The sequence below is a fragment of the Cardiocondyla obscurior genome, linkage group LG08 (assembly GCF_019399895.1).
Source record: "Cardiocondyla obscurior isolate alpha-2009 linkage group LG08, Cobs3.1, whole genome shotgun sequence".
Classification (NCBI taxonomy): Eukaryota; Metazoa; Arthropoda; class Insecta; order Hymenoptera; family Formicidae; genus Cardiocondyla; species Cardiocondyla obscurior.
The window spans coordinates 3,855,076-3,879,075 of NC_091871.1; the positions used below are offsets into that span (position 1 = coordinate 3,855,076).

Sequence of the window (24,000 nt, forward strand, 5' to 3'; positions counted from 1 at the left end):
ATCGCGTATTTTAATCTCAAATACATAATATATTACTCGGCTTTGTTTTCAAATAACTAGTAATTGTCGGCCGCGGGATTAATAACGTTTAGTACTCACGTCATCGCCTGGTAGATGCTCTCGATACCGTAACGCATAGCGAATTCGTCGACGAGCTCCTCGCCGGGAGGATCGAAGTAGACCTTCCAGGCATCGTCACCCTTCGCTTGCGGTAGCGTTACCATACCGCCGTTCTCCTCGCACAGGCTGTGAAACAGATTCTCGTGTAGGCAGGTGTATTGCACGTGGTAAGGTGCGACTTTCTCCTCGCCCTTGATCTCGACGCTGATGTGCAATCGAATAGCGCCCGAGACTGCGCTCTTGTCCGTTCGTTTTTCCAAGTTGTACCAAACGTCCATCTCGCCGCTGAGAGTCCGGACCTCGATGATGGTCTGTCCGAGAAAGTCATCGCTCTCCCTCGTTAGTTTTTGCCTCAGCTTCGACTTCAGGTCGTTGTCCTCGTCCCAGACTCGAACTTTGATCCGGTCGGACGAGTTGTGGCACTCGCTGCGAAGAAATTTACAATTTATACGACGCTCGTAATACATTTTTAAATCACACTCTTCTCGAGACTGAATTGAATTTCTTCCGTCGGTTTTTCCGCGGCCCGATATTATACCGATAAAAATGGCACACGAAATATTACATTAATGCACTTCAGCAATAGATAAGTAAATACGTACGTTAGCTAGAGCAACAATCGACGTTATCGCTTGCGAAAAAGGGAAATTTAGAGTCGGCAAAATTGAGAACGGCGAGAATAATGCATTCCGCTGGCGGAGAAACTTGTCGAAATTACTTACAAGTAGAACTTTTCGTGCCAGACTGGATTCAGCTCTCGCGGCATGGTCCTCGTGCGTTTCTTTACTTTGCCCACTTGGACCGTCACGTACGGGTCAGATGTGCCGCTTTTATCTTTGGCGATAAGTCCCTGAGCGCTGATCACTAGAGACGGGTAGAAAAATCCAATTAGATTTTGTCCGTGAGGCCGCAGTGCCTGGAGTTCGCGACATAACGGATTGAGCGTGAAGAACTTAATTCACGGGAGACGTAAATTTCCTAATCTTCCGGTGTACATAATTTGATTACCGCGGGACAATACCGCCGAATGAAAACATTACGAGGTTTGCCAACTGGCCGGCGTCCAAGAATCGTGAGGGTTAATCCAATAACGCTAACCAGAACCGGACGTCCGTCGGAACATATGTTCGCGTGTCGACGAAAAAAAAAATATATATAAAAAATTTTATCGCGAACTCGTGTTCCATCTTTCACCAACGCGACAAAATGATATACCGTCGTACCAATTGATCGCGCGAGTAAAATAGAGGGTAACGGATACGACAGAATCTCTTGAATTCGAGACTCAACGTGAAGGTTCCGGCGCGGTAAGAGCTGACGTACTTCAATATCGTCTTATCGATAAGCCAGGATTACAATCTATCCTACGTGTCCGTCGTTTCGAGCCAATGGGGCGCGTTCGTACGATTGGTTTTTAAGCGCGCAATTATAGCTTCGAAATCAAGGCCCACCGGGTCCATCTCCGCTCCCGTCGAGGAGATAAAATTTTATTTTCTTCCGTCTTGATTCTGATTTAGCGCGACGTGTTTTATTTACATTCTTAACGCCGGCCCACATCTGCGGAACGACGATTTCACATTTATTATTGCTTATACAGCGAGTAATGAAAAGGAAAATATGTTTTTGTTAAATCATATTTTATCAATTATCGTCCACAAAGACAATGAAAACTAACACTTTTCTGGGCGCGACGGTATACACGTGATTCTAGGAATTGTTTTCATTCTTTCGTTATCAGCTTGATTCTTTCGGTGCTTGCGATTAATAGACAGCTGCCTATTCAGGCGAAACTTTTTCTTTCTTTTTCTTTTTTTTTTCCGCGGATACTCCATATTCAACTACTCGCACGTGCAACTCTGAATGAACAAATACGCTTTCGGTTTATGTGAGAATTTAATTAAAAACAGGTAGTTGAGTCCCGCGGCGCATTTATCTCGAAATATTCGAGGAATCGAGGAAAGCCGACGCTTCCTCATTGTGTCTTTTCCGTTATTAAATCGCTCGTTGCTTCTTTTTTTTCTTTTTTTTTCGTAAACCTCTCCTTCAGATTTCAAGCGAAAGCGGCTTCATCCCCCGAGGTGAAAAAACTCGCGACGAATTAAAATTTTTCAGTAGAAGGGCTACATACTCGCGAGAGAATTAATAAATTAAGCGATTTTCGCGAATAAACGATATCCCTTGTCACATATTCGTTGCGAAGCGCGTAGTATTTTTTTTTCCCTTACGATAATTACAAACAGTTATTATATGTACGTCGTGTGTTAGAGAGAAACATGCAAAGGCTTAACATCCATCCATTTTGGACACTCGATATCCATTGCAGCCATCGTAAAAGCGTGCAGAAAGCTTGGCTCTGGATCGCGCACATATATATGTATATTTTATAATAATAACGTATGCGTGTCAGGACATCACGTATACGTACACATACATGTAGGCGCGTGACACATAAAGGGAATATTTAAAAATATATAAGTATATATATATATATATATATATATATTTGTGTGTGTATGCGAGTGTGTCGGATAACGTGCTTCGATTTGAATCGACGGACAGACACACATGCCCATGCTACTAACTCTTTTTCACTCGCAATCCGCCGATTGCAACGGGGGGGACGATCGCCGGTGCTTCCTGCCCTCGATGAATGTCGATTTCACACCTAATCTCATTAATCATCAAGTCATCGCCACAATCCACTCTGTGGGAGAGATGTCAAGTGTCCCGGCGTCTGTGTATTCCTGCGTGTATACGTGTGCGTGTGTATGTCTGTGCAGGTATGCGTGTCGATCTGCGCAACGAGTTGCGTTTTACAGCGCCGTGCACCAATCGACCGTTGCGCTTCATTAATTTAATAATTAATTCGAGAATGTTATCGCTGCTCGCGATAATTATTGAGTCGGGCTTGCGGGGTTGAATCGCGCGTTTTATAGGAGCCGGTGCAAGATAGTGACGCGGGAAAAAAAATTGAGACCGCGCGTCCCGTTGCGTATGCGATCCCTCGCGGAATCGGCTCGAAATCCCTCGCAATTGGACGAGGTAAAATACAAAACGGAGCGAACAGCCGGCATTAGAGTTGGCATTTGGCGAATTTAATTCGCGAATACTCGAAAAGCGCCCGGTACAATGCGGCGCGTTCGATCTCGCGGCGTGGATCGATCTCGCTTTACACCGATTAACCGCGATCTAGCGTAAATGTCTCAATTATCGTCAGTATCAAACGCGTTATTCGTCGCTTGCGTGTGCGTTGCGAGGCTGATCCCTATCGACGAATATTTCCACGTGGCAAAGCCGCGTATTCCGTTCACGTGTGTGCATAGATTTAATCTCGCGATTCAACACACCCGCACGCTAATTTAACGTTGCGGGGCTGGAGGCCGCGTGCATTTTTAATTAATCACACTGCGGCGATGCGTACACTGCGGCACGCGGAATATACACGGCTGTCCGGCTTCTTTTTATCTCTCTGAGAAACGTCCTAGGGAATAACACGATCTCCGCTTTATTCTTCCCGACGCCGCGGTTCTCGGGCGCAATCTGCGGCGGTATCTCGTCAGATCGTAGTCATTTTAATTTGAACCTTAGTGGAGTCAAGAAATTTGATTACTGGGGCGGAAGAGAAAGCGAGGCCGCCCGTTATCAACTTCCCTCTCCCCAATTCGCACCCTTATTTCCTCGAATCTCCGCCCTTATTTCGTGGCGGTTAACCCGTTGAGGGTACACGATCGAAATCGGATTATCCCCGGGTAACACACGTAGAAACATCGAATTGACCCTCGTTGCGCCGAGAAATATACCGTTCGGTTCCGCTTTGAATTGCTTTCGTGGAGAAAATCTTGCCTCTTAATTGTTCGACTAATTAAAAATAACGGCTGGGTCTTTTCGCTGTGGCGTAAGTGATGTGTATGTGCGTGGTGTGCAAACCGTCGCTTCTCTCTCGGCGTAATTCTTTATTGAAACGAAAGTCACGAGCAGAACAAAACGGTCAACGGAGTCAGCCAGCCGCAGTTTCTCGGCGAAATAACTCCGCAGAAAATTGTCTCAATTTTCTTTCATTCCCTTTTCTTTTTTTTTTTTTTTTTTTTTTGATTATCCAAGCTCGTTTCCCGCGCCAGGAGTATATAAACGCGCGCGGAAAGAAACGCTCGCGACAGTGGAAATAAAAAGCTTAGACGGGAAGAGACGCGCTGTCTAAAACAGACTATTCCGCCGATTTTATTCCTCCTTCTTTTTGTTTCTCTTTGTTCTCTTTATTTTTTTTTTATATACCTACCGCGTCCCATTTACTTATCTCTCGTTTTCAACCGGGATAGTCGTGGCTCTCCCTTTTTCACAGCCGTCCACGGTTTTTACCTCGCTACTTCCGCTGTTAGCGGCGAACTAGGAAAGCGCCTCGCTAAGATACGTCGGCAGCTTTTGCAAGGCAAAAAAAGTTTCGTTGCGGCCCGTCTGTGCGCCCTGCTTATCGACTTTTTCCGCGGTGCACGTTCCACGGGCGCGAATATCGTTTATTCCCCTTTATCTTCCCGGCTGATCGTAAATAATAAAGTATCCCTCAGCGTTCTACCGACCTTTGAACTACGTTTAAGCGAGCGGTACGCAGTTCACGCCAAATTTCGCGCTACGTATTATTTAAAATACGCCCGCGCGGCTGGTCCCCGTTTGCAATTTGCGAAAGCTTTTTCTGCCGCAGCTTCGATTAACGCGGAACCGGAACGACGCGCCACGGTCTGTTACCGCGCCATTATCGAGACGCCAGATATACGAGCAGCGAGATAAGAGATATGAAATGCTTCCGGGCGCGCTCAACCGAAACGTTAAGTCCTCCTTTGGGAGCCTCGGTTATTTAAGACGATCGAGAAACTGCCAGGGAAATTTCTCCGCGTCTACGATCTTCCGTCCTCCCACCTCTCGCTCGCGAATCCCTGCAGTGGAAGCGTTGCCGCAGCCGTGTCCCGGGGCGGCTTTCCAATTTGCAGATTTCTGTGCAATAGCCTCGAGAGCAGCGAAAGAAAACAAATCGAATCCCAACGGGCTTTTTTTTTTATTCCCGACGAGATCTTTCACTCTTCGCGTTTTCGGCCGCGACATACGTTCGCCGACGTGACATTCTCCGACTGCACTTCACCCCCTTTTCGTTATTGACTGCGATCCGCGTCGATCGAGGCTCCCGTTCTTTCCTCCGCCGTTATATCTTGCTTAAAATATTAAAAGGAACGCGTCGAGAATAGAACGTAGACGGAATTTTGCTAACCGGCGGTACGGGACGTAAATTCCGGAGCGTGTATCCTGATTAATGGGACACGCTTATTCAGGTGCGTGTCAGTTGTTCTTTTATGCAACTTCCAAGTAGATGAGAAATATATCTATTCATACATGACGTGAATGGGCTTTGCGGAGGCTGAGCCGTACCTATTACGCTTGTCTGTACGTTGAACTATCGATCTTCGCGAAGAGAAGCGCATACGTGCGCAGCTCCCGTCCGCCACGTCGGCACTCACGATTGCAATTCCGATCGGCGGGTTGTAATTTTCCGCCAGCACACGCTACTTGCCGCGTCGCGTCAAACTTACACGGTTCCGCGTACGCTTATCACTTTTATCGGCACGCGGGGGTGATAAAAATCGCGAGGAAAACCGGAAGTCATCGCCGTAGACGGGAGGACGTCCATCGAGATGACAATTTTACTTCGCAAGGCTCGCGGTTTGCAAATCTCGGGATTAAAATTGCCGCGGCGACGACGGTCGCGCCTTTCATCCCCGATCGACCCCGGCGGAACTTTACAAATTGCTTTAGTTTTCGTTGTAGCAACAGGAATGCGGGACGAGAATAGCAATGTACATCGCTTCCACCCCCCCGACCTTTAATATATTTCGGAAGTTCGCGCAAGAATGAGCAGTAACGGGTCCGGAGATTCAGGTAACGCGTCGGCTCGATCGATCTTCGAGGTTTGACTTTGTGCCGGACGAAGTGCATCGATTCGCGCGATGTAGATGCCCCCCCTCGATGGTGCAATCGGAATGCGGCAACTCGACTGCGGAGTACGCGGCACAACGCAAAGTGTACGTCATATATCACGCACCGTTGCTTATCAATCCAACGGCGCTCTGTGATACGGATCCTTTTGCATTCGCTTTGAAATGGGAGCCATGCGCGCGGGAATAACGATTGAAAAATCGAGACTCATTCGCGATGAGAGAAAGAGAGAGAGAAATAAAGAGAGAAAGAGAGAAAGAGTCGTATAATCTTCCACTCTTGATTACGGGATTGTACGGCGACTTTTCACGGCGAAATTTCGAACTCGACAGGGAATCCGTAAGCGGCAGACTCTACGCAATTATGTCCTTCGCATTCCGTAATTTCGGAACTTTCGCCCTCGCGACCCGGTGAGAGAAGATAGCATCGCTTCGCGATGATAAGTAATCGGCGATCTCTATAATTTAGAGAGAAATAGAGTGAGAGTGAGAGAGAGAAAGAGAAAGAGAGAGAGAGAGAGAGAGAGAGAGATTTGAAAGTTTTCGTGTAATCGTGTATCTCAAGCGTGTCTTAACGTGGTTATAGAATCGAGTGGTGGTTAGGTTTATTGTCGAGATTGTGGTGAAAGATCGTTAAAACGCTTTCTAAAAGGTATTAGTATCGTGTCACCTGTGATAGCGATTTTGCAGGACCACTTGCTGGTACCCTCGAGGACGATCTGTTCGGCCTGCTCGAGGCTGTCTATGTGCGTGTCCGGATCGACTGAAAACGTCGTGCTGAAAAGAAGACAATGTCGTCGTCATTGGAACGTCCTTCGACAACCTCTCGTACCCTTCTCACACCGTCGCTTCTTTCATTTTATTCCTCCTCGGAGATTCCTCCGGAAAGGAGGATTCTCGCAAAATGGCAGCTTCGAGACGACCGGGAAGTGTACGTCTTACGGAGGCCACCGAAGGACGCCGGGATCGTCGCGAGATAATCGTCCGTAATCATCCAGCAGCAGCGATGGCAGCATATTCGGCAGCTCAGCTATGCCAGCGGGAATACATTCGCGCAGCCAAAAATGCTAGGGTACTTTTTTCTTTTCCCCCGGGATTAGCCTGCGTGTGTTTCGGTATCAGGGTACGTTGTTTGTATGCATGTACGGGCGAATGTATCGTGTGAAAGCAAAGCGAAGTGTGTATTGAGATTTACGCGCGAATGCAGGATGGATTAGCTCCGTCTGTTAGTCGGAGTTCCTCCCCGGTGTTCCCGCTGTGTCTTTCGCGAATTTTGCGCGAGTCGAACATACGAAACTTGACGTATGAGTATGAATAATGGATGCCGAAAACGTACGTGCAGGTGGAACTGCTCGAATCGCAATTCCTCCTGCAAGGAACGGAATTGATTTTATATACACGGATAAAGGAAAAAGAGCGTACGGGAATTGACGCTTCGGGTGTGAAAGGGTAATAAATGGAAAAGAAGAGAATGAGAACGGCGTCGATCATGACGCGCTTCGTGCGGCGGAACTCCATTCAAAGTTCCACTTGAAGTTTTGCCCCAAGTATACACGCGGAAGTATGCACAACAGAGACGAATCGATCACCCGCGCCTTGTCTGATATGGTAACGAGCACATTGCCATGCCACCTGTTAATCTGTCGTCGTTGTAGAATTAACGCTGTTTTATACCGGAACCTGTTCTTCTGGGAAGGCGCGTCTACTAGCTTCGAATAAGAAACTTGTTGCTCGACTTGCATGGCTCACCGCCAACACGAGAGTCCTATTGATCTCACAGTTACGGCAATAATCGTATCGCAAAGACGATAAACAGTATCATAAACGCAATGATTGATTACTCGGGTAAAACTTAATTTTTTCTTTTTTTTTTTACTCGATCGAGAAGTAATTACGCGTGATCGAAAGTCGGGTGTCTGCGTAAACTTAAAAATTTCTAAAAAGTTGGGAGGGAAGTTTGAAGTCACGAGATAAATGATTTAAAGAAGTTGAGCTTGAGGTAACTTAATTTTTCGGGAAGCAGAAAAAAGGGGGAGCAATAAAGCTCTTTTTAATCGCGTTCATCAGTCAAACGTTGAATTATTCCGCGAGAAGAATGCTACGAGTATACTGAAGTATATATGTACGTTTTCGTCATCACCGCTGGCGCGATGAGACAACGTTTGAGAGAAGAAAGGTTTCATCTTCCTTTTGAATCGCAGCCGCGGCGGGCCTGTAAAGGCGCGTCATCGTGCGAAATGAAGGCGGGCCGGTGTACAAAGACGGCGGGAATGCGCGAAATATTTCGGTCACGAGTGCATTTTCCTCGGTCGGGGGGGTTCCGTTCCGCGCGGCACATCTCACGCGGAAATAATCGGCGGGAAAGAAATCGATACGCGCGACATGCACCAGCGCGATTCGTTTACGAGAGGTAAATAAATTCACGACGCCGGGCTTCGAGTTTACCCAGCGGGAACGCAACTACGTGGCGTTCCTCTCGAGGAAAGAAAATGTGACGTACAGCTTCATTGTTTTACTCTCTTTTTTTTTCATAATCGCGATTCATTTTTTTAAGACGTATATACGAGAAAGGACGCGGAAATACCCTTATCTATCCTTCGACACGTCCGCGTAATAAGATGAGCTAATACATCTACCGAGACGAATTCATTTTCTCCCATCTTCGACACGTGAGACCTATTTCTGTTACAAGTTCCGAGCTTCGCTGACAGCGTTCGATCGAGGCGATGATCGATGCCTTGTGACGCGCGACTCTCATCTCGCAGCGAAACGCAACGGGGAAAGAGAACGTGCCCTCGATATACCGAAGATTACAGGTGGTCGGTAGATTGCTTTCGATAGACCGTCGCTGCGGTATTGGCCTATCGGTCAGGGACTCGCGTTCATGGAAGCTCGGTGGCTATAGCTGAGCCGGGTTTACCTTAGACAATGGCAACGGCACATACTTGCCGCCACAACAAGTTGCCACGCGACCTTAATGGACTTTCGATTGAATTCCGTTAAAGCAGAGGAAGAGCGTCGCGTGACGCCTCGGCCAGTACGATCGCACGAAGCGCGGGACGCTCAATATACGCTCGCCGCGGAGGACCCGTATATCTTCATATTGACGCATAAACAAAGCGACTTCGAACGTGGACATGAAATATGCGCGCCGGTGCCCTCGTTAATGTGATTTCGTTAACGAGAAATAACGACCGGTCCGAGATGCGTTCTCGTGGATTTCTCGAAATACCTCGCCGAGCGCCGGTAATTGAGGTGTTGTTTCTAGGAGGAATTCGCCCGCGCCGACTGCGAGCGATTTTATTTCGCCGGTGTAGCACGGAAACTCCGCTAGTTCTACTTGGAAAAGAGGCTATTGCAAATAGCGCGCGCCGAGGGCACGAACGAGAAGAGAGAACTGCCTGTAAACTCGATTTCGTCGATTTCGTTGTAGCGGGTCGGTCGCCACGCCGGGGATTGGCGTGAAATTGGAGCGAAGGAGAAAATACCGTTGAAACTAAAAAAAAAAAAAAAAGACAAGGAAAATAAAAAAAGAAAAAAAAACGTAAAGAGAAAAGGGGAAGAAAGTACTGATACCGATGAGATAGAAAAGGGCTGATGTTGGGTAATGTCTAATTAAACCGGATGTTGTGTACTAACGGTCAGCGCGCGGTATCATTACATCCAGCGGACGAGTGTGTAAGATCACAAGAACGCCAGCACATACACGTAAAACAGCAGCATAGCGTACACGCGCACACATACCATGTAGACTGGTCGGGGTAGAAATAGTTGCGGGGAAACAGTTGTACATATGTAAGTCAAGGTGTTACTAGAGAGAGAGTGGATGTAGTTCGTCCATCGTGAGAGCATGCTCACAGCGCGACCAACGGTTCAGCTATAGAATCCACTCCGGAGGAAAGAAAAAAAAAAAAAAGAAACGAGTTACGAATTAAACTTTAAGTCTTAGATCGCGTCCGGTAGCTCGTAGATAGATTCGCTTAATTGCTATTCGCATGACAGGCACGATGGTCAAACGGCTTCCGGAATTACATATGGGTATGGAATTACACATAGGACGGTTGTTGCTCGATATCGGAATATTCACGGCACAATCAATACGACACAGGCACACGCGCGGCAGCCACCAAGAGCCGGGTTATTACCGTCGGGTATAATATGTAAATGGCAAGTAACAACAATAAGAAATTATCAATCTTGTGCGTACACGCATTAGGTATATGGAGTATACGGAGACAACAGTAGACTCGCAACTGTACAAAGATCAAAATATGTAAGGCATACGCAGCACACATGGCACATGTATAAATGTTACGTATCGGGACGAGCGCCATGGCACGCTCGTCGCCAAAGGGTGGGTGCACAAAACCAATTTATAAATCGGCGAGCGCGGGCTAGCCACAAACCTGTGATAGCAATCTTCGCCGACCACTTGCTGGTACCGTCCAAAACCGACTGCTCCACCGCCATCATGTGACCCGAGTGCGCCTTTTCGTCGACCCCGAAGACTGACCTAAACTCCGACGAGATACTCTTTCACATAAGCTGTGCCAACGGCCGCGATCTCGTCCTGTCTACCCTCGATCGCGGAATTACGCCGTTACATTATTTAGCAAACTGCCGCTTTGCCGCTAATTCCGAGCGTAAGATTATCTCGTTCGCGAAAACGATGCCAATAAGAGTTGAAAAGAAAGATAAAAAGTACGGAAGCGGAATTGGAGTTCGCGCCGGGATTCTAGTCGTTTCTTTCGCAATCCGATGAAAACTGCGTTCGCTTTTATAGTTAGCGTTCCGTGAAACAGAACACGTCGCGAAATCGTTGCCGACGTATCCCTGCGCGATCTTAAGAATTCTCTTTGCGGGATCAAACGCCTGTTCAGAAAGTGCCGGTTCTCGTCAATTTATCCCGGTGTCCTAAATAAAGGAAGAGACGATGGCGATTGAGCGTTTCGGCGACACAAATTTTTAATACGCGCGTCGAACAAGATAATTTTCAAAAGGATCAAAACTCGTTTGCGATCAAGGGGCTGCGATTAATGCATAGCCCTTGGAAAGGACGAGATCGGGTCATTTAACGGTGAATCAAAAGTTCACTTTAGCTTTGCTTCGTTCTCCATTGCACTTGCCCTGTCGCCACTGCATCGCCGTATTCGCGTATCATTTAATTACAGATTAATTCGAGTCTATTGCCGCGAGGTACAAACATTCTTAATTGACAACTAATTATTGTCGCCCGGGATATTAAATTAATTTTCAGTAATGTATATAGCCATTGCGGATGTAACGCTGCAGTATTTCTTGCCGAAGCGGCCGGACGTGCGCGGCGCTTTTCCCCGGCACGTAATAACGATCGCCGCAGCTGTTCCAGTAATTTCGCTCGTGCTAATTACCGACAAGCTAAATTATTAACGACCGGCGAAAACGAGAAAAATATCTGCGAGTATTAATGCGCGCTGTTTAATTCATACGCTCGCTAATAAATTTATAATCTTTCCTAAGTTTAATATCAAATTCATGCTAAACTGATTAAAAATAATCTCGGCGGGGAAGGGAAACACACTAGGAGGACTTCCCGATCGCGATTCGCGTGCAAATCCGGATTCGTGCCTTAAAATAAGAAACTCGCAAAGTATGCTAATTACGCGACTAATTGAACAAATATCGACCGGACAGTTTATCAGCGCGATTATTGGGTCTCACGCAATGCAGATCGCGCGAGCGATTATTAATTAACGTTGACTTTCATTAGCCGGCCACTCGCCGAGTTGAATTTTCATTGCGGCGGCTTTTACAAAAATCCCCGTGCACTTCGTGTCCGCCGTCGATATTTATAATCGCCGCGATAACGAGCCGATGTGCCTAGCTAGGGTAATAAGATCGAAATGCAGCGCGAGCGGTGAAGATATTTCGAATAGCTCCGACGCTTAATTAATTATGGCAGATATGCGACGGATTGACGCAAGGTGCGCAAATGCGATTAGACGGTTATTATGACGACGCTGACGTGTTTAAGCCGCGTGTGTTATCTGGTGTTATCATTTACCGCAAATAGGTCGGTTTCGCCACTTGGAAACGATCAGGTTTACCCCGACGGCCGATCTTTTTATCATTCCGCAAGTAAATCCGAATTTATTTAAATCTTTATTTAAATCGGTAATATCCGTCGGATTACGGTTGAATTCTAGAATAGCGCACAAAAGACTCTTAATTCACAATCCCTCGGACGCGAGTGATCCAAAATTTGAATTGAAATCACGGGAATGTGTACGCGCTTGTGTCGGTGATGATTATCGAGCGGACAATATTAATTTGCGAGATTATTTAACTCTGACAGCTTATTTGATTGTATGGAAATAACACGTTTATTGAATAGAGCGGATTTTGCCTTCCCGTTAAATCGATAATATTACGGAAATTATTGTAGTTAAATATTGCACCGAAATTGTACTGAAACGTTATTTAACTGCGTTTTTTTTTTTTTTATTCTTGCGCCTCGGTTTGACGAACGATTTTCTGGCAGCTTCGAGTAGGAAAGCCGAATAGAAAATCGAACACGCGAATATGTTACGTGATACGTTTGCAGTAACGGAACACACGATGTAAAATAAATACAAGTTCACCAAGATGGCAGGAAGATAAGAGGCGAGGGGTTGAAACGCAAGCTGTGTTTGTCGCGCTTATCGTAAGGCATTATTCACGAACGGTTGCCCAATATGTTACCCCGTGGGTGTGTCGTGGCGCATAATACTCGTCCGAACGATGTTTGACCGGCCTTTAACGATTTCCCATGTTTGGAGGCTCGTGAAATAGATCCAGCTCGGCCGTAGCGATTTATTCGCGAGACTATTAACGATCTACACGCGCGAAATGGAGATAAGTCTTGGGTGGGACATAGAATCCAAATGGGTTGTTGCGGTAGCTAATTAATTCACGGCCGGCTTTTTATCCTTGTTAAAAAAGCGGAGGGGGAAAAAGAGCACACCGTGCCCGCGGATCGTTGGCGACGTGAAGTATTTCCCTTGCGAGGCTTTCATTCGCGGTGCAGCACGAGGAGCGAGTATCGGAACGGCGGACTACTAACGGTTCAAAAATAGCGAGCAGTGGTGACAGATGGCCGGTAAATCGGGGTCGATCTGCGCATCGATCGACCGCCATTCCTCCTCGAACCACACTGTCACCCTTTGACAGTGCAATTGTCGCTGGATCGACTTCCGCTGCGAAGAAAAGAGAGAGAAAAAAAAAAAAAAAGAAAAAGAAAAAAAGCGGGCGATAAGCCAATACTCACCGAATCAGTTCGAAGATCTCCGGTTTCTCTCGCTCTCTTTGTTTCATTCGCTCCTTCATCGCCGTGATTATGCTAATCGCCTTATCTTCGGCGCCGTGCTTAGAGCTTTTCTCAGCCGCCCCTACGGGAATAATGGAACGTAAGTACACTCGGTCCTCGCATAGGTTTTCCATACGGTTTATTTAAATGGTTCATCGGTGGCGCATTACCGACTGAATTTTTGGTCAAACGTTTTCATCCGATTTGTTCGTCTCCCCGATTAATTTTCAATCTTTCCGATATCGATAAAACGTTTTTATTTTTACCAGAGGGATACGTTTTACACGCGACGAAGATTTATTGCGCGATTCCGCGCGCATGCCGCGCTGTTTTTCAATGCGCCGGCCGATAAAGCGCCGGCGAAAAAAAAAAAATCGTGATTTTTCCCGGGATTTTGCGTATCATGGAAATCGTGTTTCGCGTCATCGATAGCGATTGAATAATATCAACATCGGGGATATTTTTTTATCTCTCTGTCCTCCTCCCCTGTCCGAGCGCGGCGCTAATAACGGCCGTCGATGTAACGACCGTATTACGTTGCACAAAATTGCGCGCAAACGAGAAAATATGGCGTGTCGCGCGCGGGTCGTGATGGACGCGTTATTCCGCCCGTTAACGCGGCACTTTTGATCACGCATAATCGCCGGACACGCGAGAATGATGGCGACGCGTTTCGCGCCGCGACCCGATACGCGGTGTCGATCGCGTTTCAAATTTTGCACGGTGTCGCCGCTCTTCTAGCTATCGCCGCCGGCTATTTTAATTATCACTGGAAATCCTGTTGCACAATCGGATAGTGGTTGCGTCGGTGCGACAAAGGAAGCCCGGCGGGAGGATAAACGACAGGAAAGGACGTGACGCGAAACACTCGGTACATTGAAATTACAACAGGCGGCGGCGGATGAGGGAGAATTAATTGGGAAACGGAATTACGGGGGCAAACCGTCGTGCGGTGAGTCGCGAGGTGGAGGGGGGAAGGGGGTGGAAAGGAGGCTGTAAATTAATCGCGGACTGTCCGATCAAGGAAAGAAACTTTATCGGGACAGATTCAGAGCGGAGGAGAAGAGAAACGGGGGATCATTAGTGGAGGAGAGTTCGCCGGTGCGAATCGATAGCGAGCGGCGTCCCAGTCGAAAGGGACACCTATAGAGTACATCGAAGATCACCGGAATCAAATTGAAAGTCTGATGGACGGGCCGACATTAAAAGTGTCATTACCGCGCGATTTCGAAGCGTTTGAGATCGATTTATAAAACCCTGTCGCGTCACCACGGATATTTCTATCGGTTAAAAAAAGAAAATGGTCCCGCGAAACGTGTCGCGCTTGTGCAAAAATAATTTATCCGCGGAATTCAGTTGCGAAGCTTACCGGTCGTTCGATTATTCCGCTGCGGATTGATCTCGCGCAAGAACGATATCCGCTTATTGACAAGGCACCGGCGACGGAAACGGGGTATTAAATGCGAGAAACAACGAACGGACGACGATATCTTATCCGGCAGATTAATAATAAAGTCACGTAAGTAGCGACAACGAAAACGGAAAATAGTATTCAAACGTACCGGCTGTTCGGACTTATTCATTCACTTCGATCTCCATTTAACTCTTCTCTTCATTCTTATTACTTCGCCAAAGGTTGATTTTACTACTGCATAATCAACTCTAAGTTTTTAATTACGTACTTGAATAAAGGGGAATTCGCATTTTCAAATCTTCGTGAATATGATTTTATTTTATTTTTTATTTTTTTTATTTTTTATCGATGATAAACGTACCGATGTGTGATAGTGACAATTATCAATTTCACCCGAAAGCTTTTAATTAACAACGCCAATTAACTGAAAAGAAATAAATAAAAAAAATATATATATTTATATATATTTAATTCTATAAATTGCCTCTCGCGGAGATTATTTTGCGGACACGGAAATTGCGCCTGGGAAATCCAAATATAGACTCGCTCTACTCACTCTGCAAGCAATCGGCGTTCAGTAGGTCCTTGCACTTTTCGTGACACTTGACACCGCACTCCATACATCGCACGCCCTGCCGCGCGATGCCCCAGAGAAGACCCTCGCACTCGTAGCAGTAGGTTGGCGATGTCGCCGTCCAGGTGACGAAGTTGTGGGGAGTGGTCGACGATATGGGGTAGATCATCGCTTGCAGCGTTTTCTTGTACACGTGCATCTTCTGCGAGGGTTTCATTACGCGATTGCGTTACCGTTAGATTGCGAAAAAAAATCAAAAAGAGGAAAGCGGGAGGGTTTATGCAAACATTCGCTTATCTATACCCCGGGCTTTGCCGAGGAACTCGGGATTCGTTGGACGTCGGACGAATTACTAATCCTTTGAAAAGTCGGTGCTACGTGACACGTGAAATTTTCCACTACTGACTGACACCCCGTGTCGTTTATCAATTTGTAGATACCGCTTCGCGAGCACTTCGCCCGAGCGCGAATAAGAAATATTAAACTCCGGTTTGCGGCGCATGATAAAGCGGCTATCGCCGTCTCCATTAACGTAATATAAAACTCCATCAGCCCGTTCATATTCCCGCATGATCAATCGATCGAGCAATTGTGTAATATTAAATTGTACCGGGAATTGTATTACAGGGACTATTTCTGTGATTGAAGAAACGAGACGACTTTATCAAGACCTTTTAAGTGAGCAATGCTTTTAATTTATTACTCGCCTCGCGTCGGTCTTATCGATCCTCGAAAGTGCATTTCCCCCCGATGCGAAATTTGCGTTTCAAATCACAAGCGAAATACGAAAGGATTAGCATTTCATTTTTGTCCATCTGGTCTCACTTGCAAAAACTTCCTCGCGGATTCAGTTATTAATCGAAGTGCCATTGTGGGTTCTAGTTACATAATCATGTGCACGCAAACCGTACGCGGGGTTTCACAAAAGGAAAGCCCGCGGAGGGTTACGATAAAAGCGAAATGGATACGCTAAGAAACTGTTTAAGATCGTCCTACTTGTTTCGTGCCTCTCGAAAACAGAATGGCTCTTCGGCTTTAGATTTTCGAGGGCGTCGCTATCGGTTTTTCTTTTTCTTCGCGGTATCTTTTTTTTTTTTTTTTTTTCTCATGCTCGTGGGATGGGATCACCTAAGAGACCTTCGCGCATACGTGCACGTGAGCTTCTTGATCCTGAAGAGATCATCACGTTTCATATCGGACATCTAGAATTTTTGCGCCGCACCTCGTTTCGAGAGACTCTCTCTCTCGCGTAAGTATTTTTTCGCGAAGGGATTCTAGAGCGAAGAATATTTTCTGGGTACCGCTAGAGACTATCTACCGGTAAGACGGTGGGTTTAAAAGCATCGATCCGCTAAGCGCTATGGTACTAACGTGTGAACTCGGGATGTTCCCCGGTGCATGAATTTTTCAAAATCCGTGTATCTTCGTCCCGATGTAAGAACATGTAAGTGTTAGAGAACAGCTGAATTATCTTTCAACGCGTTACTTCGATATTCTTTAGACGTCTCCGAAGGGATCGAGAGGGTGCTTTTTCAGCGCCGTACAACCTGGGAATATTTAAGCCGGGCACGTCTAACGTCGGCAAGTCGCGTGACGTAATTAAGGTTGATATCGAATCGTTACGCCCGTAATTTTTCCGCCGAAGTGTTATAATAAATCGCGAGGTAAGTTTCGACGCCTCGTCAACGTTGTTGCAAATATTGAGCGCGTGTCAAACTGACCCGGCAAGGGACACTCGGTACTCGATATACGAGGAACATCCAACGTCACGGAAATCGGACCCTCTTAGCACTAGACCAGCCCTCTGATACGGTATCCCGCGTCGTGATATCCCTACATAGACTATGAAGGCCCCTTCTACGGGTTGTCCTATATGTATACGCGTGGTTCGATCCACTATTTTCTCACCTAGCGCATACATATGCATGTATTTCTTTAGTGCACACGCGATTGCGTATCACGGTCCTAGTCCGCTAATGTGTTTAAAACTAAATTGCTACGTGTTGCTTTAAAGTAACACGATGCGAGGGGTAGGATCAAGTAGAAGTAAGGAGAATTCAGAACGCAAAGTACGCAGGCCAGGTCACACTTACGTGTAAGAAAATAGCGTGGAAATGAGGATAAAATGCAGCACGGTTCGTATGGAAAAAGAAATAGAGGGTCCAGTGGTTAAATTAGATTCCTTCGGCGCCTGTGTCTCTTCTGTTGAAACTTAGAATTAAATAACACGCGACCTAATTCTTTTCTAACACCTACCGCTGTAAATTCTTCTGGAATTACCTGTCTCGTAATTAAAAATTAAACGGTCATCTACTTTCACTTTCGAAAACTTTCCTCTTGTCCCTCGTCCATGGTGTGAGGATTTTTTGAACGGGGTACGTCACGTAGAAAAAAAAGGGAGGGTAATTAAGCTTCGCTTTGTGATTCACGCGACAGTAATTAATACGGTACATCGCATCGTCCACGCTGCGATAATTTTGAAAAATACCGCTGAAAAATTGCTAGCAGGTCGTTATGCTTTAAAGAGTATTGAAATTAGCGAGCTTAATATAACGGCAGATAATAGTACGAAGGGATAATGGTTAACCCTTCTCTTTCAGAGTAAACGTATCTCTTGTAATTTATTAACTCACGACGAAATGATAAAGTATAACGACTAAAGGGCAAGTCCTTACCAGTTCTTCGTCGTTTAGCGTCGCTCGAGGTACGGCGGATGTGAGACCAGCGTTCCTCTTCGTCGCTGCCATGGTCTGAGGAAAAATAAAAATTAATGTACATCTGATAATAGTATGTAATAATGCCTGTAGTATCTTCCAGTCTCTCTATCGCATAGTAATGATAGTCCTGGGACCCAAAAATCAAAAGAAAGAGAAAAAGTGATAAAGAGAGAAAGAGAGAAATAGATTTAAAATAAAAAGCATAAATAAATTGAGAGACGTGAAGAATCGTTTAAAGAAAAAGAAATAAGAATTTTTCGTACGGTGTTATTTACAGAAATTTATTGACATCGAGATTATAAACGTTTCTCAAGTGACGAGAATTATTCGAGTAACGACACTGTGACCAGATATATATATAGTATATATATATATATTTTTAATAATAATCAGTGAAATAAATATATTTCTAAAGAAGCAACTTCACATCGAGATTAAATTGCAACTGCCGTAAGTAATCTAAGAACTTGCGAAAGAAATTCAAAGCCGAGGGGAAATCTTGTGACGTAAAAGAAGCGGTGACATTACATGCCAAGTGAAATATTGATAAGTTAAATTTTTATTTACAAGTTTCATAAAGCGAGTATAGTAAAGTGTGAGTTATATAAGTATTTATACGAGTCTTCACGTTTGTCCGCCCTTTTAATTTTTCGATCGTCTTCATTATTACCTATTTTCAATCCAAAATTGATATTTTAAATTTCCTTGCGACATTATAAAAAAAATTTACATCCGACGTTAGCCCGTTTGTATAATATTTATTGAAATTGTAAAAAAAAAATGCTACAAGAGATTTGCAAACGTCGCACAGCGCGTTTCAGATATTGTATATTTAACAGCAGTCTCGTTATAATTCTCGGAAATACATATCTCGGCGAATACACGCGTTTCTGAAATTCTGCAAATTTAACAAGTATCTGTTACCCGGGCGTTTGAGCATACTTTATGACGACCATCAGAGATATTTATTCGCTCAAAACGTTTACGAATTAACATAATACATGCCCGATTATTTTTGCGTATAGAGTCGCGTATATAGTGAAAATTAATGCGCCAGTCAAACGAGCAAGATATTGCGAGTATTAAAACCGACAACGAAATCCGATTCGGCGTGAATTATATATATTATATGCTGTCCAGAGTTCGCAGAAATTGCAGGCTAATCAAAGACCGGATCCCGCCTAATAAGACAGTACAGTTCCACTAGCGCGGGTGGATTTGCATGTACGATTGATAACGCGCATGTGTACATGCGTGTGTTGTATCGAAATTGTATCGAAATTAGAACCAAGAGAGCGATAGTGAGAAGACAGTGAAGGGTGAGAATAAAGAAGCGAATGGAGCGGAAAACCGCTGGGAGATATGTAAATCAGTTCGGCAAAATCGTTAGAAGGTTCGAGGTGAGAAAGACGAGGGGTTAAAAGAGAGAGAAAGAGAGAGAAAGAGGGAGAGGTAGAGAGGTAGAGAGATAGAGTGTAAGTGAGTCTCTACAGTGAGAAAATCTAATCTAATTAGCTTATAGATGTCTCGTAGGTATGGTGCACGATAGGATTTGTGGTTAGCATAGATTTTAATTAAGATATTATGCACGGAGCCCCCGCGAGCCGTGCACGCGTCATTGTTTGATCCCGACAATCAAGCATTAATTTCTCGCATGCTAATATCACTTTCATCGTCCGTGGTTCGCATTTTTCTGAAGCATCCTTTGCTCTCGGGATACCGCGACGCAGCACGGGGGAGGAGGGGCACCGAGGCAATTTGATTTCGTCTCTTGTGAGAATCCCGCGCGATATCATTTTTCTTAATGACGTTACCGAGTCGTCTCCTTCGCTTCGTCTTCCCAGTTTTCTCGAGAGGCAGAAACGAAAGAGTGAAGGAAAAAAAAAAAAAAAAAAAACCCCGGAAGAAGTATTGGCGAGTCAACGTGAGCTTTGCGTTTAACCCGGGTCGTCTTTAATTTCCTAATCGAAACATTTATCTACTTACGACTGCGTGTAGTACTTTTATAATTAACTTGTAACACGTATGTCTATAACTACGCAAACATCCATGCGATATACTGACGGTCGAAGGGAGAACAAGTCCAGCGTGCAGAGAAATCGTGGCGGGTTATGAAACAAAACTGGTTGATCGGGCTAGGTTCATTTTTGCCAATAAATTGGAAATTACTGAACCATGTGGGATGCGCGGGTCTCGAAACAGATTATACGAACGAGGTTCCAGCGGTTCGCCAGAACGCTAATCCGTTTTTACTCAATTTTTATCGATGTCTTAATCGACGTACATTCACATGCCACACAGCGTAATAAATAAGCCACTGGAAAAGCACGATGACAATGCGTCTCGTTAAAGCGCAGGCATCACCCGTCTCTCGCGACAGTATTGTTGAATTCTACGAGTCGCAGGGGACTCGATACACACGGTTTCTCGCGTTCGATATTTCATACGCGGGAAATAGAAATTACACGTTCCGCAGATAACGAAATTATCTCGGTATCTATTTTATTAACGAGAGCAGGTACACATGTAACGGAGCCGTATTAAATTAAAAATGCAATCAAAAAGTTTCTGCACCGTTGACTCTATTCCGCCGAGAAGAGCACGGGCTTTCAACGATTTGCAGCAAGGAAAGCATGCACATTTTCTTTACAACGAGTAATTAGTAGAAAAAAGATGTGTAACGAATTAACGCAGACAAAAAAAAAATAAAAAGAAGAATAATCGAGAGCAAAGTGAGTAAGAAAAAAAAATGTAAATCGCATAGAACAAATAGCGAGATGTGAATTAAAGAAAAAGTAACAGTACACGTAGCTAGAAAGAATGAAGAAGAGTTAAAAATTCACATGCAAACGTTCGAACAAGCTTTTAATTGACTTGGCTTAGGAGGCATTTAATTAGTACCTTCAAGACCTGGAGGTAGAGTTTTTGAGATTTTTTGAGAGGTTTTTTTCAGTGAGTGGTTTTGTTTTTATCAGGTGTTCAGGTGGATACAACAACGGGCGCCACAGAGAACAAACAAAGAAAATAGCATTATATGCCGATTAGTACGTGTATCACTTGCATTATTTTTTTTTTCTTTTTAATTATGATATAGATATAGTTTTAAAAGTTAGACAAAAGAGAGGCACAAAGACGATGTTGACGGACGTTAATTAGATTTAATTCATCACGAAGAGATAACTGAAACACAAACATGAAAAATGCAGCTTTTCTTTTTTTTTTTCTTTTTAAAGTAACGTCACATAAAGCCTCGACAGCTATAAATAACTCGTATTTTAAGAGTTTATGTCTCCGTGGTGAATTTAAATGACCGAAATTACTGGGCGATAATCGTGTTTTGTACGCGGTCAGCCAATTTCGTTCTCTCGATATCGATACAGACGATGCGTGTGGTTTGCCACTGGCGCGGCAATTTTTCCAGCGAATAACGTAAACGCTACGCGGTTATAGCCCAGTAATCTTTTCACGCTTTTTGCGAACTGCCTGGACAATTTTATTTACGTCACGATATCACATGAAAATGTATTTCGCGTCGCAGGACTTCGGGATTTTGGGGGAGGGGGGCTTACGTGAAATATGCACAACAATTATATGTAAACCGTTAACATTAAACGAGGAGACAAACACACACAAGGACAGATATCGGATTTCCCGGGACCTAAGGGGCGATCGGGGATGTACTTTTATATTTAGGACGTGGGGGTACGCTGGGTATACGCTACTTGCAAGGAACAGTGGAATTAGCGAATCCCTTTTTTTATTTTTTATTTTTTTAACACTAAATTAACACGTAGTCTGAAAAATGCAATCAGGGCTCCGAGGTTTCAAATCTACAATTTCGAAAATGTATGGAAACCCTAGATGTATTATACGGGTTAATTAAAAAATTCAATTTTCTATTATTTTACCGCGGTTAAAAAAAAAATCACTTTACCATTAGCGCGTGTCAGTTTCCCAGTATTAAATTAAATCACATTTTTTCCGCGACACACTTATCCCTGCTAGGTGCTTTTCTCTTGCGATCGATAAACTACTTAAGAATTTCATTTAAAGCATCACGCACTAGTTGCACACACGCGACCCCCTGGCCTGCAATGGCATCCGTGACGTAGACAAGACATATTTATTACCGTTTCGAGCACGTGCGTCATTATCGTGCACGTAATAATCTGGTTAAAACGAGAGCCTCCGCGCTTTGTAAGCCGCTCGCAGTTTTATATTTCTTCTTTTTATTATTAAAAAATTTTTTTTTTTTTTTAAATAAAGCTTGTTTGCTGCTTTTTTGCAAATCAAACTCGATGGCTATTTTTATTGGCTCGAATAAACAATTGCTGAGAGTGATTTACTTAAAAGGGATTCGCGGCTGCTTGTCTTTACTCTACACGTTGTTTATACGGCCGGCGGAATAAATTGTCGCGAATATATACGACTTATCCGAATTTCAAATCACGACTTTTCCACCATTTCTGACCGATCAATATAAATACGGGGATAGCTCGGGAACGAATCGCGAGTTTGAGCCGTAAAATGCTTCTGCCGATCCCGGGCATAATTCGTTGTCGCGATTAAATTTATTACATTTTGTCGAAATAACGATTGAAGTCTCTCAGTCGTGTTATTCGCATTTCACGAACCAATGACTTTTATTCACTTATTTATTTGCAAATATATTTAGGACACCAGGGAAATTGCAATTATCGGGCTGTGAAACGTCCTTTGTGTTCGGAAATTTCGGGGATATAAAAAATAGAGGGGGGAGCAGAGGGAGGAGCACGTGGGAGGCGAGACATATTTTGCCAGATTTCGCTTGCTGGCATTTTGCGACGGGTTTTAGATAAATTAGCAATTCGATTCGTCGCAGAGAAACGACGATAACACTGAAACGTAAAACACGCAATTAGGTCACGACGAGATACACGGTCGCTGCGAGCCGCATCAGAGGATCTCCCGTTGCCGCCTTGAAACATTAAACGAAAATGCTTTTCGTAATACCACGTTCTTATCCCGGTGCTTTTGCTCCACCAAGCGGATCCTCGGATGCGTCGCGCGTGACACACAAAGTTAGAGATCTCGCGACGGGGGGGAGGGGTGTTTCAGGCCACCGTCGTCGCCGTCGTCTCGCGAGATGAAGATATAAGGGCTGAGGAAGAAGCGACGGCTGTTTTGTAATCGGGAGGACTCGCGTAGCCGTCGGATGACAGGCTAATTAAACTCGGGATAACTCGCAGTTATAATTTTCCCCGCCACTGATGTATTCATAAAAGAAGTTGACAAAGAGAGAAAGCGAAGTTTACAATCCTCTTCCCGACGGTAGACGCGGCGGGATAAGTAAAATGCAATGGCAACGATGCCACTGTATGCATCAGCGAGGGGCATTAGCATAATCAATCGCACGTGCCGCCCGATTGATCGACGTCGAGCGTCAGTTCATTTTCCATCTCGCTCAAACCGGCGGAGATCCGCGAACGACTTTACCGCGTTCAACGGTGCTTTTCCCGGAGCTTTTGCACGGCGATTCCACGCGACCTATACGTACAGACGCGTAAAGTTGGCTTTATGAAAAAATTTACCGAGAAAATTTAGCGATTATAATTTGTACGCGGACGTTCAACTAGAACCTTACGCATTTAGCGCGGTGCCCACGCCGCGCATGTATCGCTGTAATTAATGCCGACTTCGTTTTCGTTCTGCCGGGCGCAGAAACGGAAAATGGCAAAGCGTGCCAAAGGAGCCCGCGGTGCGTTTAAAACTCGAAATAGCGCGTATCAAGAGACGGCCTCCGGCCATTCGGGCGAATTAATTAAATTCAACCGGTCGCGTAATCACAATGGAAAGGTCAAACGCGTGCCACGAGGAACAACGTATCCTTCGCA

General features: G+C 44.9%; 1 protein-coding gene across 12 annotated transcripts in view; it reads right to left on the reverse strand.

Annotated features, from left to right (window-relative positions):
* Window positions 1–24,000, reverse strand: part of Unc-13 (unc-13) — a 95,510-nt gene that overhangs the window by 16,498 nt on the left and 55,012 nt on the right. For 7 of the 12 annotated variants that reach the window (XM_070660131.1, XM_070660130.1, XM_070660132.1 and 4 more), the window contains 7 exons: window positions 21,029–21,037; window positions 18,086–18,160; window positions 15,393–15,612; window positions 13,384–13,504; window positions 10,505–10,611; window positions 843–984; window positions 100–546 (listed from right to left, as the gene is read on the reverse strand). In XM_070660131.1, coding sequence (XP_070516232.1) covers window positions 100–546; window positions 843–984; window positions 10,505–10,611; window positions 13,384–13,504; window positions 15,393–15,612; window positions 18,086–18,160; window positions 21,029–21,037 — 1,121 coding nt within the window. Of the gene's footprint in view, window positions 1–99; window positions 547–842; window positions 985–6,768; window positions 6,876–10,504; window positions 10,612–13,383; window positions 13,505–15,392; window positions 15,613–18,085; window positions 18,161–21,028; window positions 21,038–24,000 lie in introns of all 12 variants that reach the window. The other 5 variants (XM_070660137.1, XM_070660138.1, XM_070660142.1 and 2 more) reach the window with 3 other exon arrangements.